Consider the following 18,391-nt stretch of genomic DNA (forward strand, 5'->3'; position numbering starts at 1 on the left):
AATGACTTGTAGCTTGAGAGATGAGAAAAGATTTTGTAGAAAATCATAACTTCCATACAGATGTGGAGTGACTATAAGGGTCATCAAACCCAATCTTCTCACTTTACTCTTGAGCAAACTGAAGTTTAATTTTCTAGAGGACTACTATACACACATGAGTGTGTATGTATATGTATAAATATTTGTGTGTATTTGTGTATACATATATGTGTGTGCATATATATTTACATATATATATATATATATATATATATATTTGAATGATGACTAGATTTTCAACATGCAAAGAAGGAGAAAGTTATGAGCATCATAAAAATAGGTAGAAGCAAAATAGTGAGTGAAAAAGCAAGTAATATGTTAAGGAGAGAGTGCAGAAACCTCCTGATTGCTGCTTTTGGTTAAATTTACCTACTATTGGCCAGCGCTATCCATTCCTCTGAGGACATTGTTGCCCAAAGATAATAGGCTGGTGTCATGATAATGCCAGTATAGACAATAACCACTTGCAGATTGGGTTTATTTATATGAAAATGATGATATCTTCACACCATCCCATGTAACATTTCAGCTAAGGGGCTGTTTTCTTGGTGTTATTATTTTTGTTTCCATCTCTCCCTGTTTTAGGCTACCTCAAGTGTTACCTTACACATTTGACATGCCAGATATATATTCTTCTTCTTTTTTTTATTAATTTTTTTATAGTTATAACATTTTCTTTGACAGTACATATGCAAATTTTTTTTTTTTTTACAACATTATCCCTTGTACTCCCTTCTGTTCTGAATTTTTCCCCTCCTACCCTCCCCCTCTCCCCTAGATGGCAGGCATTCCCATACATATTAAGCAGATACATATTCTTCAGTGTTTTTAAGTTTTCAAGGATGAATGTTTCTTTCTTTTTTTTTTTTTAATTATAGCTTTTTACTTAAAAGATATATGCATAGGTAATTTTTCACCATTGACAATTACAAAACATTTTGTTCCAACTTTTCCCTTCCTTCCCCCTACTCTCTCCCCCTGATGGCAGGTTGACCAAGACATGTTAAATATCTTAAAGTATAAGTTAAATACCATATATGTATGTATACATGTCCAAACAGTTATTTTGCTGTACAAAAAGAATGGGACTTTTAAATACTGTACAATTAGCCTGTGAAAGAAATCAAAAATGCAGGCGGACAAAAATAGAGGGATTGGGAATTCTATGTAGTGGTTCACACTCACTCCTGCTGGGTATAGCTGGTTCAGTTCATTACTGCTCTATTGGAACTGATTTGGTTCATCTCATTGTTGAAAAGGGCCACGTCCATCAGAATTGATCATCATATAGTATTGTTGAAGCATACCACGATCTCCTGGTCCTGCTCATTTCACTCAGCATCAGTTCATGTAAGTTTCTCCAGGCCTTTCTGAAATCATCCTGCTGGTCATTTCTTACAGAACAATAATATTCCATAATATTCATATAACACAATTTCTTCAGCCATTCTCCAATTGATGGGCATCCACTCAGTTTCCAGTTTCTGTCACTACAAAGAGGGCTGCCACAAATTGAATGTTTCTTTCTTGAGAAAAAATATTCTCTTGATCATCTTGCCCATGGCAGCTGTGACCTTCTGGTTCCTCAGGCTATAGATGAGAGGGTTCAACAAGGGAGGCAGTGTTGTGTAGGCCATTGCAAGTAAAAGGTTTTGGATAGGTGATGTGTCTGATGTGTTCTTGAAGATAGCAATCATTGAAGAAGAGAAAAATAACATGATGATCATCAACTGAGGGGAGCATGTGGAAATGGCCTTGTAGCGTCCTTCCACAGAAGGAATCTTGAGCACACTGGAGAAGATGCGGGCATAGGATGCAATTAAAAAGACCAAGCAGAAAAAGAAAAAACATGAACTAGCTGCAATTAATATAAGCTCAGTGTTAAACACATCAGAGGTTGAGACTTTCAAGACATGAGGAACATCACAGAAAAACTGGTGGATCACATTGGATCCTGAGAAGGGCAGCCGGAACATGTTCCCTAGGTGTACAGCTGAATAAAGAAACCCACTGATCCATGAGCCAGCTGCTGCCCAGAGACAACGTGCTGGGGTCATGATGATGCCATAGTGGAGGGGCTGGCAGATGGCCACAAAGCGGTCATAGGACATGGCCACAAGTAAAGCAAACTCTGTGGCTGCAAAAAAATTAAAGAAAAAGACCTGGGCAGCACATCCCAGGAGGGACAGAGACTGAATGCCACACAAGGAATTCACAATGAATTTAGGAAGTGTGACTGAGATGTTGCCAATATCCAGCAGGGATAAGTTACTCAGGAAAAAATACATAGGACAGTGAAGGTGTGGGTCAGTGATAATTGCAGCACAGGTGAGAAGATTCCCCAGGAGGGCTGCCAGGTATATCAGCAGGAACAGTGCACCGTGTAAGACCTGCAGCTCATGCGTGCTGAAAAACTCCATGAGGAGGAATTCTGTGATGACTGAGAAGTTGCCCATCCTGCTGCAGTGCTGTAACTTAACTGAAAATAAATGCAAATTTAAGTATCAGGGAGGCCCAAAATTTGAAAAGAAGAAAGAATTGAAATACTTATTCAGAATAATTTGTAGCAACAATGAGACTAATTCTAATAATTCTGGAATAGAGTTTGAAATAATTAACCCTGGATAATTGCCAGAGGAATTTATTCATGATAAACTTTAGGAAAGTGAACTCCTACAAAGATAATAGAGAGAATATCACCCCCAAAGGTGGAAATGGATTTTGTTCTTGTGCACATACACATATACACACATGTGCGTGAGCTTATACATAATACATTTATACATATATAAATACATGCAATTGTTTACATACATTTATGTACATGGCTTTCTCTATATATACACATAGATACTCCTATATCTACCTGTTCATCTATATATCTATATCTATGTATAAATTTTAATTTGAGAAAGAGAGCAAAAGTAAGAAAGAAAAAGAAAAAAGAGTGAGCAAGAAAGAGAATGAAAGAGAGAGAGAGACAGAGAGATAAAGATAAATACACAGAGAGAGGCATAGAAAGAGAAATAGAGAGAAACACAGAGAGGGACATATAGAGAAGAGCACAGAGAGAGACAGAGAGAGTCAAACAGAGAGACAGAGAGAAACTCTGTGTGTGTGTGTGTGTGTGTGTGTGTGTGTGTGTGTGTGTGTGTGTGTGTGTGTGAAGGGGGGGGGGAGAATGTGAGGAAGGAAAGGAGAAGGAGGGAGAGGAAGGAAGTTGAGGGAATGATTATTATTTCAACTTCATATGCCATAAAGTTGTGCTCACAAAATTTGTTTCAAAGCACTCAGACTTAATATACAATTAAGATAATTTTATTGGTAATATTTTCTCATAGGATGATAAAACAGGCCCCAAACTGATTCTGTTTTTTTCCACAAAGTAACTAAGACCATTAGTTTTAAAGTCAGAACCTGAAACCAATTAAAAATGCAGAGTCCCTCATAAAGAAAAAAATGTATAAATACAAATAACTATGTCGATGTTGTCATTTTTCAGTTGCTAATCTTATCTCTCTAGTCCATTTTTCATGTACTTGACAAGCATTTCAAGAGCTCTGATTCTGAGTTTATAGGTAAGCAACTGCTCAGATGCTATTCATTCTTGCTAAGACTGTCCACATTAGAAACTTAGCTTTCAGGAAAAAAAAAAAAAAAAACAAACCCAAAAAAACCAGATGTTCCATTTCTGTTCCCAAACTTGAATGGCCATCTTCACCAGACTTTTTGTTCATCAGGTAAAAAATACCCACCTGAATAAATTCCTCTTTTATTCTCACTTTAAATCTTTTCTGGGTAAGATTTCTCCTTTTTCTTCCGAGGACATCTCTCCCCTAGTTAGAGAAAACCTAGGCAGAAGCTAGCGCATGTCTCTTGTCTGATTTGATGATCAAAATATGGAACTGGAAATATAAGAAATGTGATTTTCAGAGTTAATTTTATCCTTTCCTAAGAATTTCACTGTTACTCTTTCATTTTTCCTTCTTAGCACCAAACCAAGCATCTAGAACATTAGCAGTCTTGACAATATAATCTGCACTGCCCCTAGCAGACCCAATACTTTTGATTACTATAATCTCTGCATGATATTTCTTGTGTAAAAGGAATCTATTTCCCCAGATATGAAGGTGAAGTAATTTACTCTGAAAAGGAATCAGTAATGGATTTGTGATTTTATTTCTATAGGCACCCAATGGAGAGAATCTATATTTACCAATGCAGATGGACAAGACATGAGAGAACGATGGAAAGGATAGAGATTGAGAGAAACAGACATAGGACTAAATATATGGATTTGGAAGAACACATATAGAGAGATAGATGACAGAGAAATAAATGGATACATATATAAATAGTTCCTATAGACAGCAGCAGAGGTATTGCTGAAAGGATATAGAAACATACATATGTGTATGAATTGTGTGTTTATATAAACACGAATGTTTTTTACAGACATAAATACATATGACTTGTGTATAATTAAGATACAGGAAATTTTGTTTATAGATTCACATATATGTGTTTGAATATATGGAAATAGAGACAGAGGTGATCAATATATTAGATAGATAGATGGATAAATATATTAGAGAGAGATGAATGAGACAGATAAATGATAATTGATATACACATAGATACATAGATACATAGATCAGCTTGTATTACCATTCCAGTTAACAAACCTACTTCTTGACCTCATCAACTTTCCCAATGTTTTCCTCAAATCTTAATTCCCAAGTCAACATTAGAATCATTTCTCCAATCTTCCAAATACCCCTTCATTTATTCTCACAGTTCAACCATTTAAACAGCATTGCCAAATTTCAGTGCCCTTGAATTCAATGACCAGACATATGCTTACCTCCTGTCTTATAGATATAACTATATGCAGTCACCTGTAGCAGACATACACTTTTACACACACATACACACACACACACACACACACACACTCATTACTACATAAACAAAATACATATTGTTGTGCTCCAGGCATCTCTTTCCCTCACTATAACTAAAAGTGAGACAAAAGAAATAGCCCTAGAATTCTCAAAGGATAACATAATAAAGCACACCTATAGAGGTTTCTAGGTCATATCAGCACTCTACAGATTTTAATTTTCATTGAGAAATGAGTGACATTTACTTTATTTCCTGCACATTTAATTGTCCATTTTCCAGTCAGAAAAAGTTAGGAAATCTAGTGTCTACATCAAGCCATTTAAAATTGGTTTTTACCTGAAGGAGTTACTGAAGATCATATATTTTGAAAATACTTGGGGAATTCCTGAGACCTTCAGTGAAGTACATCATCTCTAGTTGAATAGCTCCGATCACAGGAGCAGAAACTCAAAACTGGAAGAAAACTTAGAGCTCAATTATCCAAGTGATTTATTTACAAAGGAATAACAGAGACATGAAGTGATTACCTCTCAGTTTCCCAGTTTGTAAATCACAAAGCCAGGGTTAAAAATTGTATTCTGTTTCCCGATTCAGCACTCCCTCTAGTGAATTTATTCAAAAGTACAACCCATCTTTTCTGCAATAAAAATTAAGTTGAAGATGAGGGGATGGAAGAAATACAGAGGAAGTCAGAACTGACACATACCTCCCATGTCCTTCAGTAATTTTTGAAATGCTCCATCATAAAGGTTAAGCTACAGATAAAGTGCAGCAAGGCATTGATTGTCCTTCTTGCCCAGCACTCTTAATGAAAGGTAACTGGGATCTATCATCATAGGGAAAAAACACAGTTATGACTCACGTTTCCATAGCATTTTGGACATTCACAAGGTATGTTACATATATTATCTCTGATGAGCCTCAACATGACTATATGAGTAACAAACTTGCACATGTTATAGCTATGTAAAAGGGGCTCAGAGAGGCTGAGGCTTATGCATAGTCAAGTTACAGTAAGTTAATAAGCACTTATTAAGAGTCTACTCTCTCCCAGACTATGTGGTTAACACTGGGATTACAAAGAAAAGCAAAAACAGTCCTGATCTCCCAAAATTTACCATCAATTGGGAGTGGAAAAAAGAATGTACAGATGATATTGACAGGAACAATTGGACATAATCTCAGAAGAAAACCAAATTTGCAAAAGTGCCAAAAGCAGAACTCAGACTAAGGTCTTATTTAATTCCAACCTACCATACTACCCACATGGTGATGTCAAATTACCTCTGAGAATAAAAAGAATTACTGAGAAATCATTCCCATGATTTTTTTTTTTAATTTTCAACCTTTTCATTCTCTTGGTTTTTCAGTTTTGTGAGTGATAGAAATAATCCAGTGGTTTCCATGTCTAATTAATTCAAGAGATGGCAGTTAGAAGTAACACAACCTTTTGAATTCTGAAATGCCATCTCATAAATAATCAAGGCTTCTACTTGGTGATGTCATTCCCATGATTTTGACTTCACACATTAAGCACTTGAACAAACTGACTAGCCACAAAGAAAAATAATCATAACCATCATAAAAACACAATATCTGATGTGAATATATTTTTGCATATGATGCCATTGTCCATTGCATTCTCTACACACTAAACATTTCTAAACAATAATCTGGAGACTATCTTTTTTCCTCACCAGTTGATTCCATTTTTCCTGGTAGAGTCAAAAGTATGTCAAGGTACTCAAAATCTAAATCTCTGAACCTGCAGGCATTGTGAAGATTTTTTGGTAATTCTCATAGAACTATGAAATATATTGCCTAGTGTCTTTGGAAAAAAGTGTTGTGAAATCACCAGATATTTAAGGTAAACATCATCATGCCCTTGGTTTCTGACCCATCCCTTGAGTATAATTAGATGTGGCATAATCTCTTTTCATAAACAACAAAGTGAAAACTGTTCTCCCTTAATCTCATTAAATACCAGGCAACAATTATGTTTGTGTTTTTTTTGTTTTGTTTTGTTTTGTTTGGTTTTTTTGTATTAGCAAGGAAGTGGATAATGAGTAGGTGTCCATCATTGGGGAATGACTAAATAAATTATGGTCTATGATTGTAATAGAATTTTTAAAAATTTTAAAGCTTTTTATTTTCAAAATATATGCATAGATACTTTTCAACATTCATCCTTACAAAAGCTTGTGTTCCTATGCTCAAAAAATTATCAAAATGAGCATACCCTTTGATATAGCAGTGTTACTACTGGGCTTATATCTCAAAGAGATCTTAAAGAAGGGAAAGGGACCCAAATGTACAAGAATGTTTGTGGCAGCCCTTTTTGTAGTGGCCAGAAACTGGAAACTGAGGGGATGCCCATCAGTTGTAAAATAGCTGAATAAATTGTGGTATATGAATATTATGGAATATTATTGTTCTGTAAGAAATGACCAACAAGATGATTTCAGAAAGGCCTGGAGAGACTTACATGAACTGATGCTGAGGGAAATGAACAGGACCAGGAGATCGTTGTATACTTCAACAACAATACTATATGATGATTAATTCTGATGTACGTGGACCTCTTCAACAATGAGAAGAACCAAATCAGTTCCAATAGTGCAGTAATGAACTGAACCAGCTACACCCAGCGAAAGAACTCTGGGAGATGAGTGTGAACCACTACATAGAATTCCCAATCCCTCTATTTTTGTCTGCCTGCATTTTTGATTTCCTTCACAGGCTAATTGTACACTGTTTCAAAGTCTGATTCTTTTTGTACATATATTATATTTAATTTATACTTTAACATATTTAACATATATTGATCAACCTGCCCTCTGAGGGAGGGGGGTGGGGGAAAGGAGGGGAAAAATTGGAAAAAATTCAGAATAAAAAACAAATTTTCTATGGCAAAAACAACAACAACAACAACAAAAACCAAACAACCTTGTGTTCCAATTTTATTCCTCCTTCCTTTTCCCTACTCCCTCCTCTAAATAGCAAATGTTAAACATGGACAATTCTTCTATACATAATTCCACAATTATCATGCTGCACAAGAAAAATCAAATTCAAAAGAGAAAAAATAAGAACAAAAACAAAATATAAGCTGTTGCGAGCTGTCGTCTCTAGAAGCTGCTGGATCGCTCTCTGGGAAGAGATCTGCTGTGTCTACTCAAATCTCTCAGACAGATTCTTCTTCCTGTAGTGAACTATTGTCTCCAGGTAGTTGCTGTTAACTCTTGTCCTTAGAAGTGACTTCCCTTCCTGCAGAGAGCCCCGTCAAGCCTGATGCAATGCAGAGTCTTTCTCTTGAATCCTGGCTCTGAATCTCCTCCAGCTCTTATCCTTCTCCAGGCCGATCTGCTCTCTGCGCCCAGTGCTGTCTCTTTTATCCTCCCAGAGAATGGGCGTGGGATAATGCAAGGGCTTCTGGGAAGAACCACCCCAGCCAATGAGCTTGCCCCCTCTATCAAGTCAACCTGAGTTCTCACCTTGTAATTGTCCAGAAAACCTGAATTCTCACCTTGTCACTATCCAGACAACCTCAGTTCTCACTTAGTAATCCTAACATCTCCCCCTTTCTTTTGATTTAGAACATAGGACAGTCATGACCTTGAAACATAAATCCATCAATATGGGAAGTATTACAGATAATTACATAAATTACATAAGCACATAGTAACATAGTAATATAACACATGCTAGAAGTATATAACATAATCAAATAATCATAAATTGAAAATTTATAAATGTCCATAAGTCCATTGTCCATTAGTCTCATCTTGTGTGAGGAAGTCCAATGATTCCTGCTGGTTTTTAAAGTTCTTTAACAGTCTTCTTATTATCCATGCTCTTTCAGTGTCAGATGTTTCTTAGATCTTCTCCTTTATTTTGAGGTCTTTCTCTTTTTCTGTCTCTCTCTGATGGATAAGGCGAATATGACTCGTTGGCACCCATCTGATTCCTTCTCCTGCTGAAGAAATACAAGCAAACCCTCTCCCCCAGGCAGTTAACCTATCTGGTCCCTTCCATTCACCACTTTCTGGATCTCTCCACATCACCTGGCGATTATCTAAGGACAGTGGAGATGCTCGCACTGGACACTGCCCTTCTGGTGGGTTATAAAACCTGTCTGCCGGAGCCAGTGCATCTTTGTCAAAAATTAGAAAATTAATGGTATAGAGAACTAAATTTAGAAGTTCCCTAGGGCTACCTGTGGCTCCCCCTTTCTTTTGTTTTTGGAGGAGTGTCTTAATATCTCTGTTTCTTCTCTCTACTATTGCCTGCCCTTGAGGATTAAAGGGTATGCCCGTGGTATGTAAAATCTTATACTGTGCACAAAAGTGTGTAAAATGTTTGGACGTATATGCAGGTCCATTGTCTGTTTTTATTGCTTGTGGCACACCCATAATTGCAAAAGCTTGTATAAGGAATTCAGTGACCACTCGGGCTGTCTCTTTTGCTGCTGGCATTGCAAATGTGAATCCTGAAAAGGTGTCTACCACGACATGAATAAAAGATAGACGACCAAAAGATTTATAATGGGTCACATCCATTTGCCAGATTTCATTGGGTCTCAAACCACGAGGATTCTTCCCTGGAGGGAGAGTAGGAGCATGGAAAGGAAGACAAGCTGTACAGCTTTTTACTATGCTCCTAGCTTCCTCTCTTGTGATTCCAAATTGTAAACGTAAAGCTCGAGCAGCCTGATGATATTTAGAATGAGATTCTTGTGCTTCCTGAAATAAAGGACTACTGGCTAACATGGTTAGAAGGCTATCTGCCTTTGAATTTCCATCAAAAATGGGACCTGGAAGTCCACTATGTGAGTGGACATGCAAGATATAAATCTTGCCTGGATGTTTTCTCACTTGCTCTTGAAGTTCCTTAAAGAGCTGATAAATATTAGAGGCTGCAAATTTTATTTGGGCTGTGGCAATTCTTTGTACTACACCTACTGAATAGGCTGAATCAGTAATTATATTTACGTCTCCTGGGTAATAAGTAAGAGCTAACATGATAGCAAATAATTCATTCTGTTGAGTGGATTGAAAAGGAGTCCTGATTACTCTCTTTATGGTTAAATCATGAGAGTATAAGGCACAAATATTTTCTTTGGAGGCATCTGTAAAGATTGTTGGTCCTTTAAGAGGAACCTTAGAAACCTTTTCTTCAAAAATCCATCGCCAATTATGTAGTAGCCGGGTAATCTTTAATGGAGATCCATGTGCAAAATTTGGAGCGGTGGCCAATAAAATTTGCCATTCTGGGATGGTCTCACAGCATACATTAATCTGTGCGTTAGTATAGAATGTGTATATTTTTTCAGGACTTATCCCAGATAATTGTGTTACTCTCTTAATAGCCTTTAATAAAATCCTAGCCACAAGCACTGGGTAAGGTGTAAGGCTTTGTTCTGGTTGTGCTGGGAGGTTCACCCACTCAATCACTCTGTCTCCTTGATGAAGGACTGCTGTGGGTGCCTCTTTTGTAGCAAAAACTGATATTTCCAAGGGTTTTTGAGTGACTCTTTCAACCACATTGGATAAAGCCAGTTCAACTTCTCTCAAAGCCTTTTGTGCTTCTTTTGTAAGCTGGCGTGGTGAATTTAAAGCACTGTCTCCCCTTAAAATGTTAGGATGTTAGGATGTTAGGATGTTAGGATTACTAAGTGAGAACTCGGGTTGTCTGGACAGTGACGAGGTGAGAATTCAGGTTGGACAATTACAAGGTGAGAACTCAGGTTGACTTGATGGAAGGAGTAGGCTCATTGGCTGAGGTGGTTCTTCCCAGAAGCCCTTGCATTATCCCACGCCCATTCTCTGGGAGAATAAAAGAGAGGACTCCCAGAGATAAAAAGAAGACTCTGAATTGCATCAGGCTTGAATTTTACATAATTCATGAAATTCTGAAAGCCATAATAAATTTTCTCCAGGTTCCAGGCATATCCTTGCTATGGATTTCCAATCATTCGGGGTTAGGACTTCATAAGACAAACCATCTAGTAACATTTTGACATAAGCTGATGTAGCCCCATAAAGGGTACAACCTTTTTTCAAATCCTTAATTTTATTCAAATCTAAAGGTGCATATCTTCTCCTTTTTTTACCTACAGAGTCAGTATTTTCAATCACAGGATATGCATGTATAAAATCACTTATATCCTGTCCTTCTCTCTTAGCTTTAACCAATGCTTTTTCTAATCTTGTCATAGGCTTAGGCTGCTTCACAGGCAATTCTGTTTGTGTTTCTGCCTCTTCCCCTCCTTCTTCCTCCACCTCTGAAGGTGGGGTTGATGTGGGCCTGTCAATAATCTGTTCTCTAGGCAGAGTTGAAGCTTCTTCAAGAGAATCATACCATAATTCCTCATTTAAATCCTCTTGCTCTAGGGAAAGATCTTGATCTTTCCTTTTTTCCTCACACTTCCTCCTCTGTTCATTTTTAGAACTTTTCCTTCTCCTACAACTTGCTTGATAGTTTAAGGCTAATTGAACTATGTTGTAGATATAAAATACTTCTGCAGAAATTGAACGAGGCCCATTTTTTGCTTGAAATTCTTTCATTTCATATCCCACTAGCTTCCATTTATCTACATCTATCTTTTCTTCCTCTAAGAACCAAGGGGATGTGCTTCTTAATGCAGCCAAGAGTTTAGCAATCTGTACCCAGGTTACAAGTAAACTCTGCTCCTCAATTATGTTGATTATACTCTCTATAGTACCACTCCTGAATGGGGGTGGAGCTGAGGTTGCTTCTGGGGCTGGGGATGAGTCGGCTGAGGTCCAGGGATTGAATATAGCTAACATCTGCCCCATTTCAGCTATAAGAGATTCCTGGTTTAGCCCTTAACAAGTTAAGTTCCTTATTTATCTATTAGCACGCTCACTTAATCTTTAACAAAGTTTCCTCGTTACTCACGGTTCTGGGTCAGAGAGACTGAGATCTAGATCGGAAGCTTTTCCACTGGAATCAGGACCGTGTCTGTCCCTGTTCGGGCGCCAAATTGCGAAGGTCTGGTCTAGCTCTTCTTGTCAGGATAAGCAAATGTCCTTGCCCCACGTTGGGCGCCAATTGTTGCGAGCTGTCGTCTCTAGAAGCTGCTGGATCGCTCTCTGGGAAGAGATCTGCTGTGTCTACTCAAATCTCTCAGACAGATTCTTCTTCCTGTAGTGAACCGTTGTCTCCAGGTAGTTGCTGTTAACTCTTGTCCTTAGAAGTGACTTCCCTTCCTGCAGAGAGCCCCATCAAGCCTGATGCAATGCAGAGTCTTTCTCTTGAATCCTGGCTCTGAATCTCCTCCAGCTCTTATCCTTCTCCAGGCCGATCTGCTCTCTGCGCCCAGTGCTGTCTCTTTTATCCTCCCAGAGAATGGGCGTGGGATAATGCAAGGGCTTCTGGGAAGAACCACCCCAGCCAATGAGCTTGCCCCCTCTATCAAGTCAACCTGAGTTCTCACCTTGTAATTGTCCAGAAAACCTGAATTCTCACCTTGTCACTATCCAGACAACCTCAGTTCTCACTTAGTAATCCTAACAATAAGCAACAACAAAAAAGTGAAAATATATTGTGATCCACACTTAGACCCCCCCCCCCCAGTTTTCTGTCTGGGTGCAGACGGTTCTCTCTATCATAGGACCATTGGAAATGGCTTGAATCACCTTAGGGTTGAAAAGAACCATGTCTATTGGAATTGATCATTTTATAATCTTATTGTTACTGTGTACAATGATTTCCTGGTTCTGCTCATTTCATTTAGCATCAGTTCATAAAAGTTTCTCTAGGCCTTTTTGAAATCACCCTGCTGATCATTTCTTATATAACATTCACTTTCCATAACTTATTCAATAATTTCCCAACTGATGGGTATCCATTCGATTTCCAGTTTCTTGCTGCTACAAAAAGGGCTGCTACAATCATTTTTGCACATATTGATCCTTTTCCCCTCTTTTATGATCTCTTTAGGATACAGCCCCATAGAGACACTGCTAGATCAAAGGGCATGCATAATTCGGTAGTCTTTTGGGCACAGTTCCATATTGCTCTCTAGAATGGTTGGATCAGTTCACAGTATATTAGTGTCTCAGTTTTCCCACATTCCCTCCAACCTTCATCATTTTCTTTTCCTGTCATTTTAGCCAATCTGAGAATTGTGTAGCTATACCTGAGAGTTGTATTAATTTGCATCTCACTGGTCAATAGTGATTTAGAGTATTTTTTCATATTAGAAATGGTTTTACTTTCTTCATCTGAAAATTGTCTCTTTATATCTTTTGATCATTTATCAATTGGAGAATGGCCTATCTTATAAATTTGAATCAATTCTCTATATACTTTGGAAATGAGGCCTTTAGCAGAATCCTTGGATTTAAATTTTTTTTTCCAGTTCACTGCTTCCCTTTTAAACTTGTCTGCATTGGTTTTATTTGTACAAAAACTTTTTAACTTAATGTATTTAAAGTTTTCATTTTGTATTCCATAATGTACTCTGGTTTTTTTGGCCACCAATTTCTTCTTTCTTCACAGAGCTGAGAGGTAGACTATCCTTTGTTCTTCTAATTTGCTTATAGTATCACTCTATGTCTAAATCATGAACTTTATCTTGGTATAAGGTGTTAGGTATGGGCCAATGCTTAGTTTCTGCCAATAATCTTTGTGGTCTCAAGCACAGCAAAGTGAAGTGATTTAAGGAGAAGCACAATAAACAATTTCTGTCACAATCTTCATTTGAATAAGGTTTTTTCTTCCAACATTCCAACATAATGTGAGTAGAAATATATTACTCAGTATCCTTTAAAGAAATACTTTCTGAAATCCCCAGAGGATCCAAAGTTATATTCTCATTCTTATTAACCACAGATTCTCCAGCCTTTCCCTCAAGTATAATTAGTTGAGGTAGAGGTCTTTTTATTAATAACATGGAGAAAGAAGTTTACCTTTTAATATTATATGGTCCATTAGAACTTCTATATGTAAGATATCTTATCCCATTCCAGTTTATCCTTCACTCATCTATCATCTTATTCTTACGAAAGCACAAATCTCACCATGTTATTCCCTATTTTATAAACTTGATAAAAGGATCCCTTAAATATACCCCTTTCATATGGCCAAAAAATTATGGTACTTTCCATTCCCTGATTCCAAATTCCTAATTTAATTTCACTAATATTTGGGTTATATAAATATACATACCTACATATACTTTGTCCAAAATCCTACATACTATTATTTCTTTAGCATGTTGGTGTGTACATATGTAAATGAATACATACATATATATACACATACAGATATGAATGAAATGATTTGTCCCTCCAAAAAATTTGCACATTTTTATTTGTACAAAATAAATGTATAATGTGTGTATACACAGTTATTTATGTGTATATGTATACATATATAAATACATAATATTCATGATAAATATATAAATACAAAAGAGATGATCATTGAGTGAAGGATGGTTAATCCTTTTCTTCCTTTACATCCCATTGACTTTTACCACCTCTTACTATTGACTTAAGTTAAATCAAAACATTGGACAAAAAAAATTGAAGGAGATTTTTATTCTTGAAAAGAAAGCCCAGAGACTTACAAGAGCAGAGCCAAGATGGTGGAAGAGACAAAGTACTCAGCTGAGCCCTCCCAATATTCTCCTGCAATCAATTTAAAAATAATTTCTCCAATCAAATTCTAGCATGGCAGAGTCAACAAGAGGTCAGAGTGACAAATCTTCCTCAAGCCAAAACATCTGTGCAGTTTGTTTGTGATATAGGAGTGGAGGCTAACCCCGAGATCATCTGGATAAAATATCAGGCTTTTTCCCTTTTTAAAGTGAAAATCTAGGATGTCAATAAATCTTTCCAGGTAACAAAATCTAGCTCACAGAACACAAATGACACAGACATTCTGCACAGAGACATAGACACAAATAAAAATGACACAGAAAAAGACTGTTCCAGCTTTGCCAAAAGCCATAAACTTGAAAAATAAAAACAGCTACTCAGTTATTAACATTGTATCAACATAAAGGCTTCTTTAAACAATAAAAAAATTGAATGTTAAAGGAATTTCATTTAACCAGCAGAGGGTCCAGGCCTGGGGCTGTTTCTTTATAAGTTAAGCACATAGACAACATATTTGCTATCTGAAAAAAAATATTAAGAGGTTCTTGAGCAGTATACAATGCAGTAATAATTGCATGTAACTCATTCTGCTGTGTAGATTCAAAAAACACATTTAGTAGTGGATGGAATATATAAAGAAGCTAGTTGTTTATTAATAGCATCTGTAAATTCCATCTCCTCCTTAAAGCTGATCCTTAGACTTCTTTTTTTTTTTCTTTCTTTTTTTTTTTCCTGAGGCTGGGGTTAAGTGACTTGCCCAGGGTCACACAGCTAGGCAGTGTTAAGTGTCTGAGACCAGATTTGAACTCGGGTCCTCCTGAATTCAAGGCTGGTGCTCTATCCACTGCACCATCTAGCTGCCCCTAGACTTCTTTTTGAATTGGAATCTCCTCTTAAAATTTTGAATAATTTTGTCAAGTCATATATTTCCAAAGTCAAAAATAGTTTTATCCAATTAATATCCCTCAATAATTTTTGGTAATCATTTGGAGTAACTAAATTATCCCTTATAATTTCTATTTTAAAATTGGCCTAGAATCAGTGATAGATTGCATCCAGAATGCCTTTCTTTCCTATACTCCCCAAACCTTCACCACCCCAAATTTATATTCTTTTCCTACTTTTTTTGTAAGCTATTATTAGTAACTGTGTTTCCTCTCCCCCTTTAAAAAAACACACACACACACATATATATCGTGGTAAGGAATGACATAGCAAAGAATAGTTATTTCCCCAAAGAATCAGAATCTACTACTCCACGCACAGTCGTAAACCCTAGCAACAACTGTGAACTATGTTGTAAAATGAGATCTAGCATACCAGAAGGAAGAGGAACCAAGACTCCAGTGGGGAGAGAACAAAATCCCATATTGTTAGTAATTCGATGTGACTCTGAGGGATCAAATCAAGACCAAGACTTCCCAGGGAAGCATGCATTAAATCTTGTACTGTCAATAAGTCTGACTTAAGGTATTGTTTGTAGGCACCTCTTGAGAGGGATTAAGGAAAAGTGCAGTTCCCATTGTTTGACTGGACAGGAGCTGCCCTAGAAATGGTTTTCCCATATCAGATTATCTGCCCTATCATTCTGAGAGTGACATTTAGAAGTCCAATGTCTGCCCTTCCTGCATTTTGGACTTCAAGTTGATGGAGGTTGAGCTCCCTTTAAGATTCTTTTCTGATTTCCAACCTGTCCCCCTCACTCCAGCCATGGCTGAAGAAGCTAAGATCTTTTGATTCACAAATCCTGGTCAAAAAGCACTTTTGAATTGCAATGATATCCAGGCTTTTCCCCAGCCCCCACTGGATCTGAGCTTACTTGGGTTTTCCCAATCCCCACAGTTTAAACCCATTGAATTCTATTCAATGCTGACCCTGGCTTAAAACCCACCAGGAGCCTGGGACTCCACCCACCTTCAAGATCAACAAGAGCCCCCATTATAAAAGGGGCTACTTTGGAGTCCACGTTTTGCAGAAGTCCTAAGCATGGTATCCTTATGTCAGTCATGCCAAGGGTTTCTGCCCATCAGACCTATTCTGGTACCCCTTTATCTCTACCTTCAACTTTACTAAGTAAACTTTACTTCCAAATCCCTACAATAAACCTTTTTATCAATCTAGGTTTTCGGCCCTGTCCTTTACAGGGGACTTGCGCCATCACCGGACTATCCTTATGCTGATCCAAAAGGAGTTCCCCCTTTCCTAACTCTCATCAAAGTCAAAGGTTTATCTGCTGAATTGCAATGAAGTGCAATCTTTTGGGTAGTATAATTTTTCCTCATATGACCCAACTGTCCACAATTAAAGCATCTACAAGATTTGTCTTGATTTAGCTCAGCAAACATTACTTCAGCTTGTAGAAGTCCCAACATCCTGATATCTTTGAATCATTTCTAAAAAAGACATTTTTGGTTCAACCCCTATTAACGCCTTCTTATAATCAGCATTAGCATTTTCATTTTCATGGGCAAGTTGTTTCAATAAAATTTAAGCTGCCTTCCCATGCTGATGGAAGGCTGAATTGCCAACATTAAACAATTGACAAAATCAGCAAAAGTCTCATTGGGTCCTAGCATGATTTTTTTTTTTTAATAGGATGACCCTCTGTCCCTGCCACATGATTGATTTTGCCCTATTCCAATTCAATATGTGTACTATATTGATATCAACTGGATAAGAATCAGTCTTATACATTATATTTATATTTTATCTTATATTTTATATCTGATATCTTATATCTTAATCCTCATGTTAGCTTGGTGATAAACTACTTTCAAGTTTTTCTTTTAATCAGTGAGCTCACCAACTCTCCTGCTGAGTTATCCAAGTCCCTGTTTTAGGGTTCAACTGTTGGAGTCCAGCTCCAGTGAATACCGAGAGTATGAATCTGAATTGAATATCTACAAGGACAGGTGGAAAGATTTGCTTTGCAATTTTCATTTATTTATCTGAGGGCCAGAGTTTATATACTCTTTAAACTAATGTTGTATTAACAACCACTACCTCCAGAGGTCGCTATATAAATCCCAGGGTTAATGTATAGACCATACTTTGACATTTCACTTTGAATTTAACTAATAATAACAAGGTCTCTATCACAACAGGGTCATAAATAGCAGTAACTATCAATAACAAGGTATTTGTCATAATAGTTATAAATACCATAATTGTGCTGCCTTGTTCCTGTCACATGCATTCTCCATTAATATTATCCTAAATTTATCTCAAGCCTACCTTTCATTCATTGTTAAGGGAAGTGGTGAGCCAATGTTTGAATTATTCGCCCTTCTAGAACACAGGTCTCAAGTAATAGCTGAACTGGATTCTTCCTGTACATGGACTTATTCAATACTGGCCCTCTATAACTTAAAATGAATACAACAAAGGACCTGGAGGCAGAAGGACTTGAGTTCAGATAGTTATTCGCTGTGTGACCCTGAGCAAATTATTTAACCAGTTTGCCTCAATTGTACACCCCTGGCACATACTATGTGCTATAAAAAATCCTAGCTGTAATGATGATGATGATGATGATGATAATTATGTTCAATGTGAAATTGATTTTCAAAGTAGACAAAATTAATAAGAGGCTACATATTTCTTGAAAATAATTTATTAGAATTATCCAGTTCTTTAGATAGTGGGAGCTGAGAGCAAGAGAAGAGTCAAGTTTATAAATCAGAGAGACTTCAAAGATGGTGATGACATACATTCACAGAAATGGGAGCATGAAAAAGAGATATGGATTAGAAAGAGAATATAGTCTGATGATGAGAACAGTATTACAGAAGAAGACTGTCTAGAAAATATAAGTCCTA

General features: G+C 37.0%; 1 protein-coding gene across 1 annotated transcript; it reads right to left on the reverse strand.

The window, feature by feature from the left end:
• Nucleotides 1–1,529: 1,529 nt before the first annotated feature.
• On the reverse strand, nucleotides 1,530–2,495 carry LOC141547580 (olfactory receptor 14I1-like). Its single transcript, XM_074275966.1, has one exon. The coding sequence runs from the start codon at nucleotides 2,493–2,495 to the stop codon at nucleotides 1,530–1,532; it is 966 nt and encodes a 321-aa protein (XP_074132067.1).
• Between the last annotated feature and the right edge of the window lie 15,896 nt (nucleotides 2,496–18,391).

This window comes from Sminthopsis crassicaudata, chromosome 6, assembly GCF_048593235.1.
Source record: "Sminthopsis crassicaudata isolate SCR6 chromosome 6, ASM4859323v1, whole genome shotgun sequence".
Lineage (NCBI taxonomy): Eukaryota > Metazoa > Chordata > Mammalia > Dasyuromorphia > Dasyuridae > Sminthopsis > Sminthopsis crassicaudata.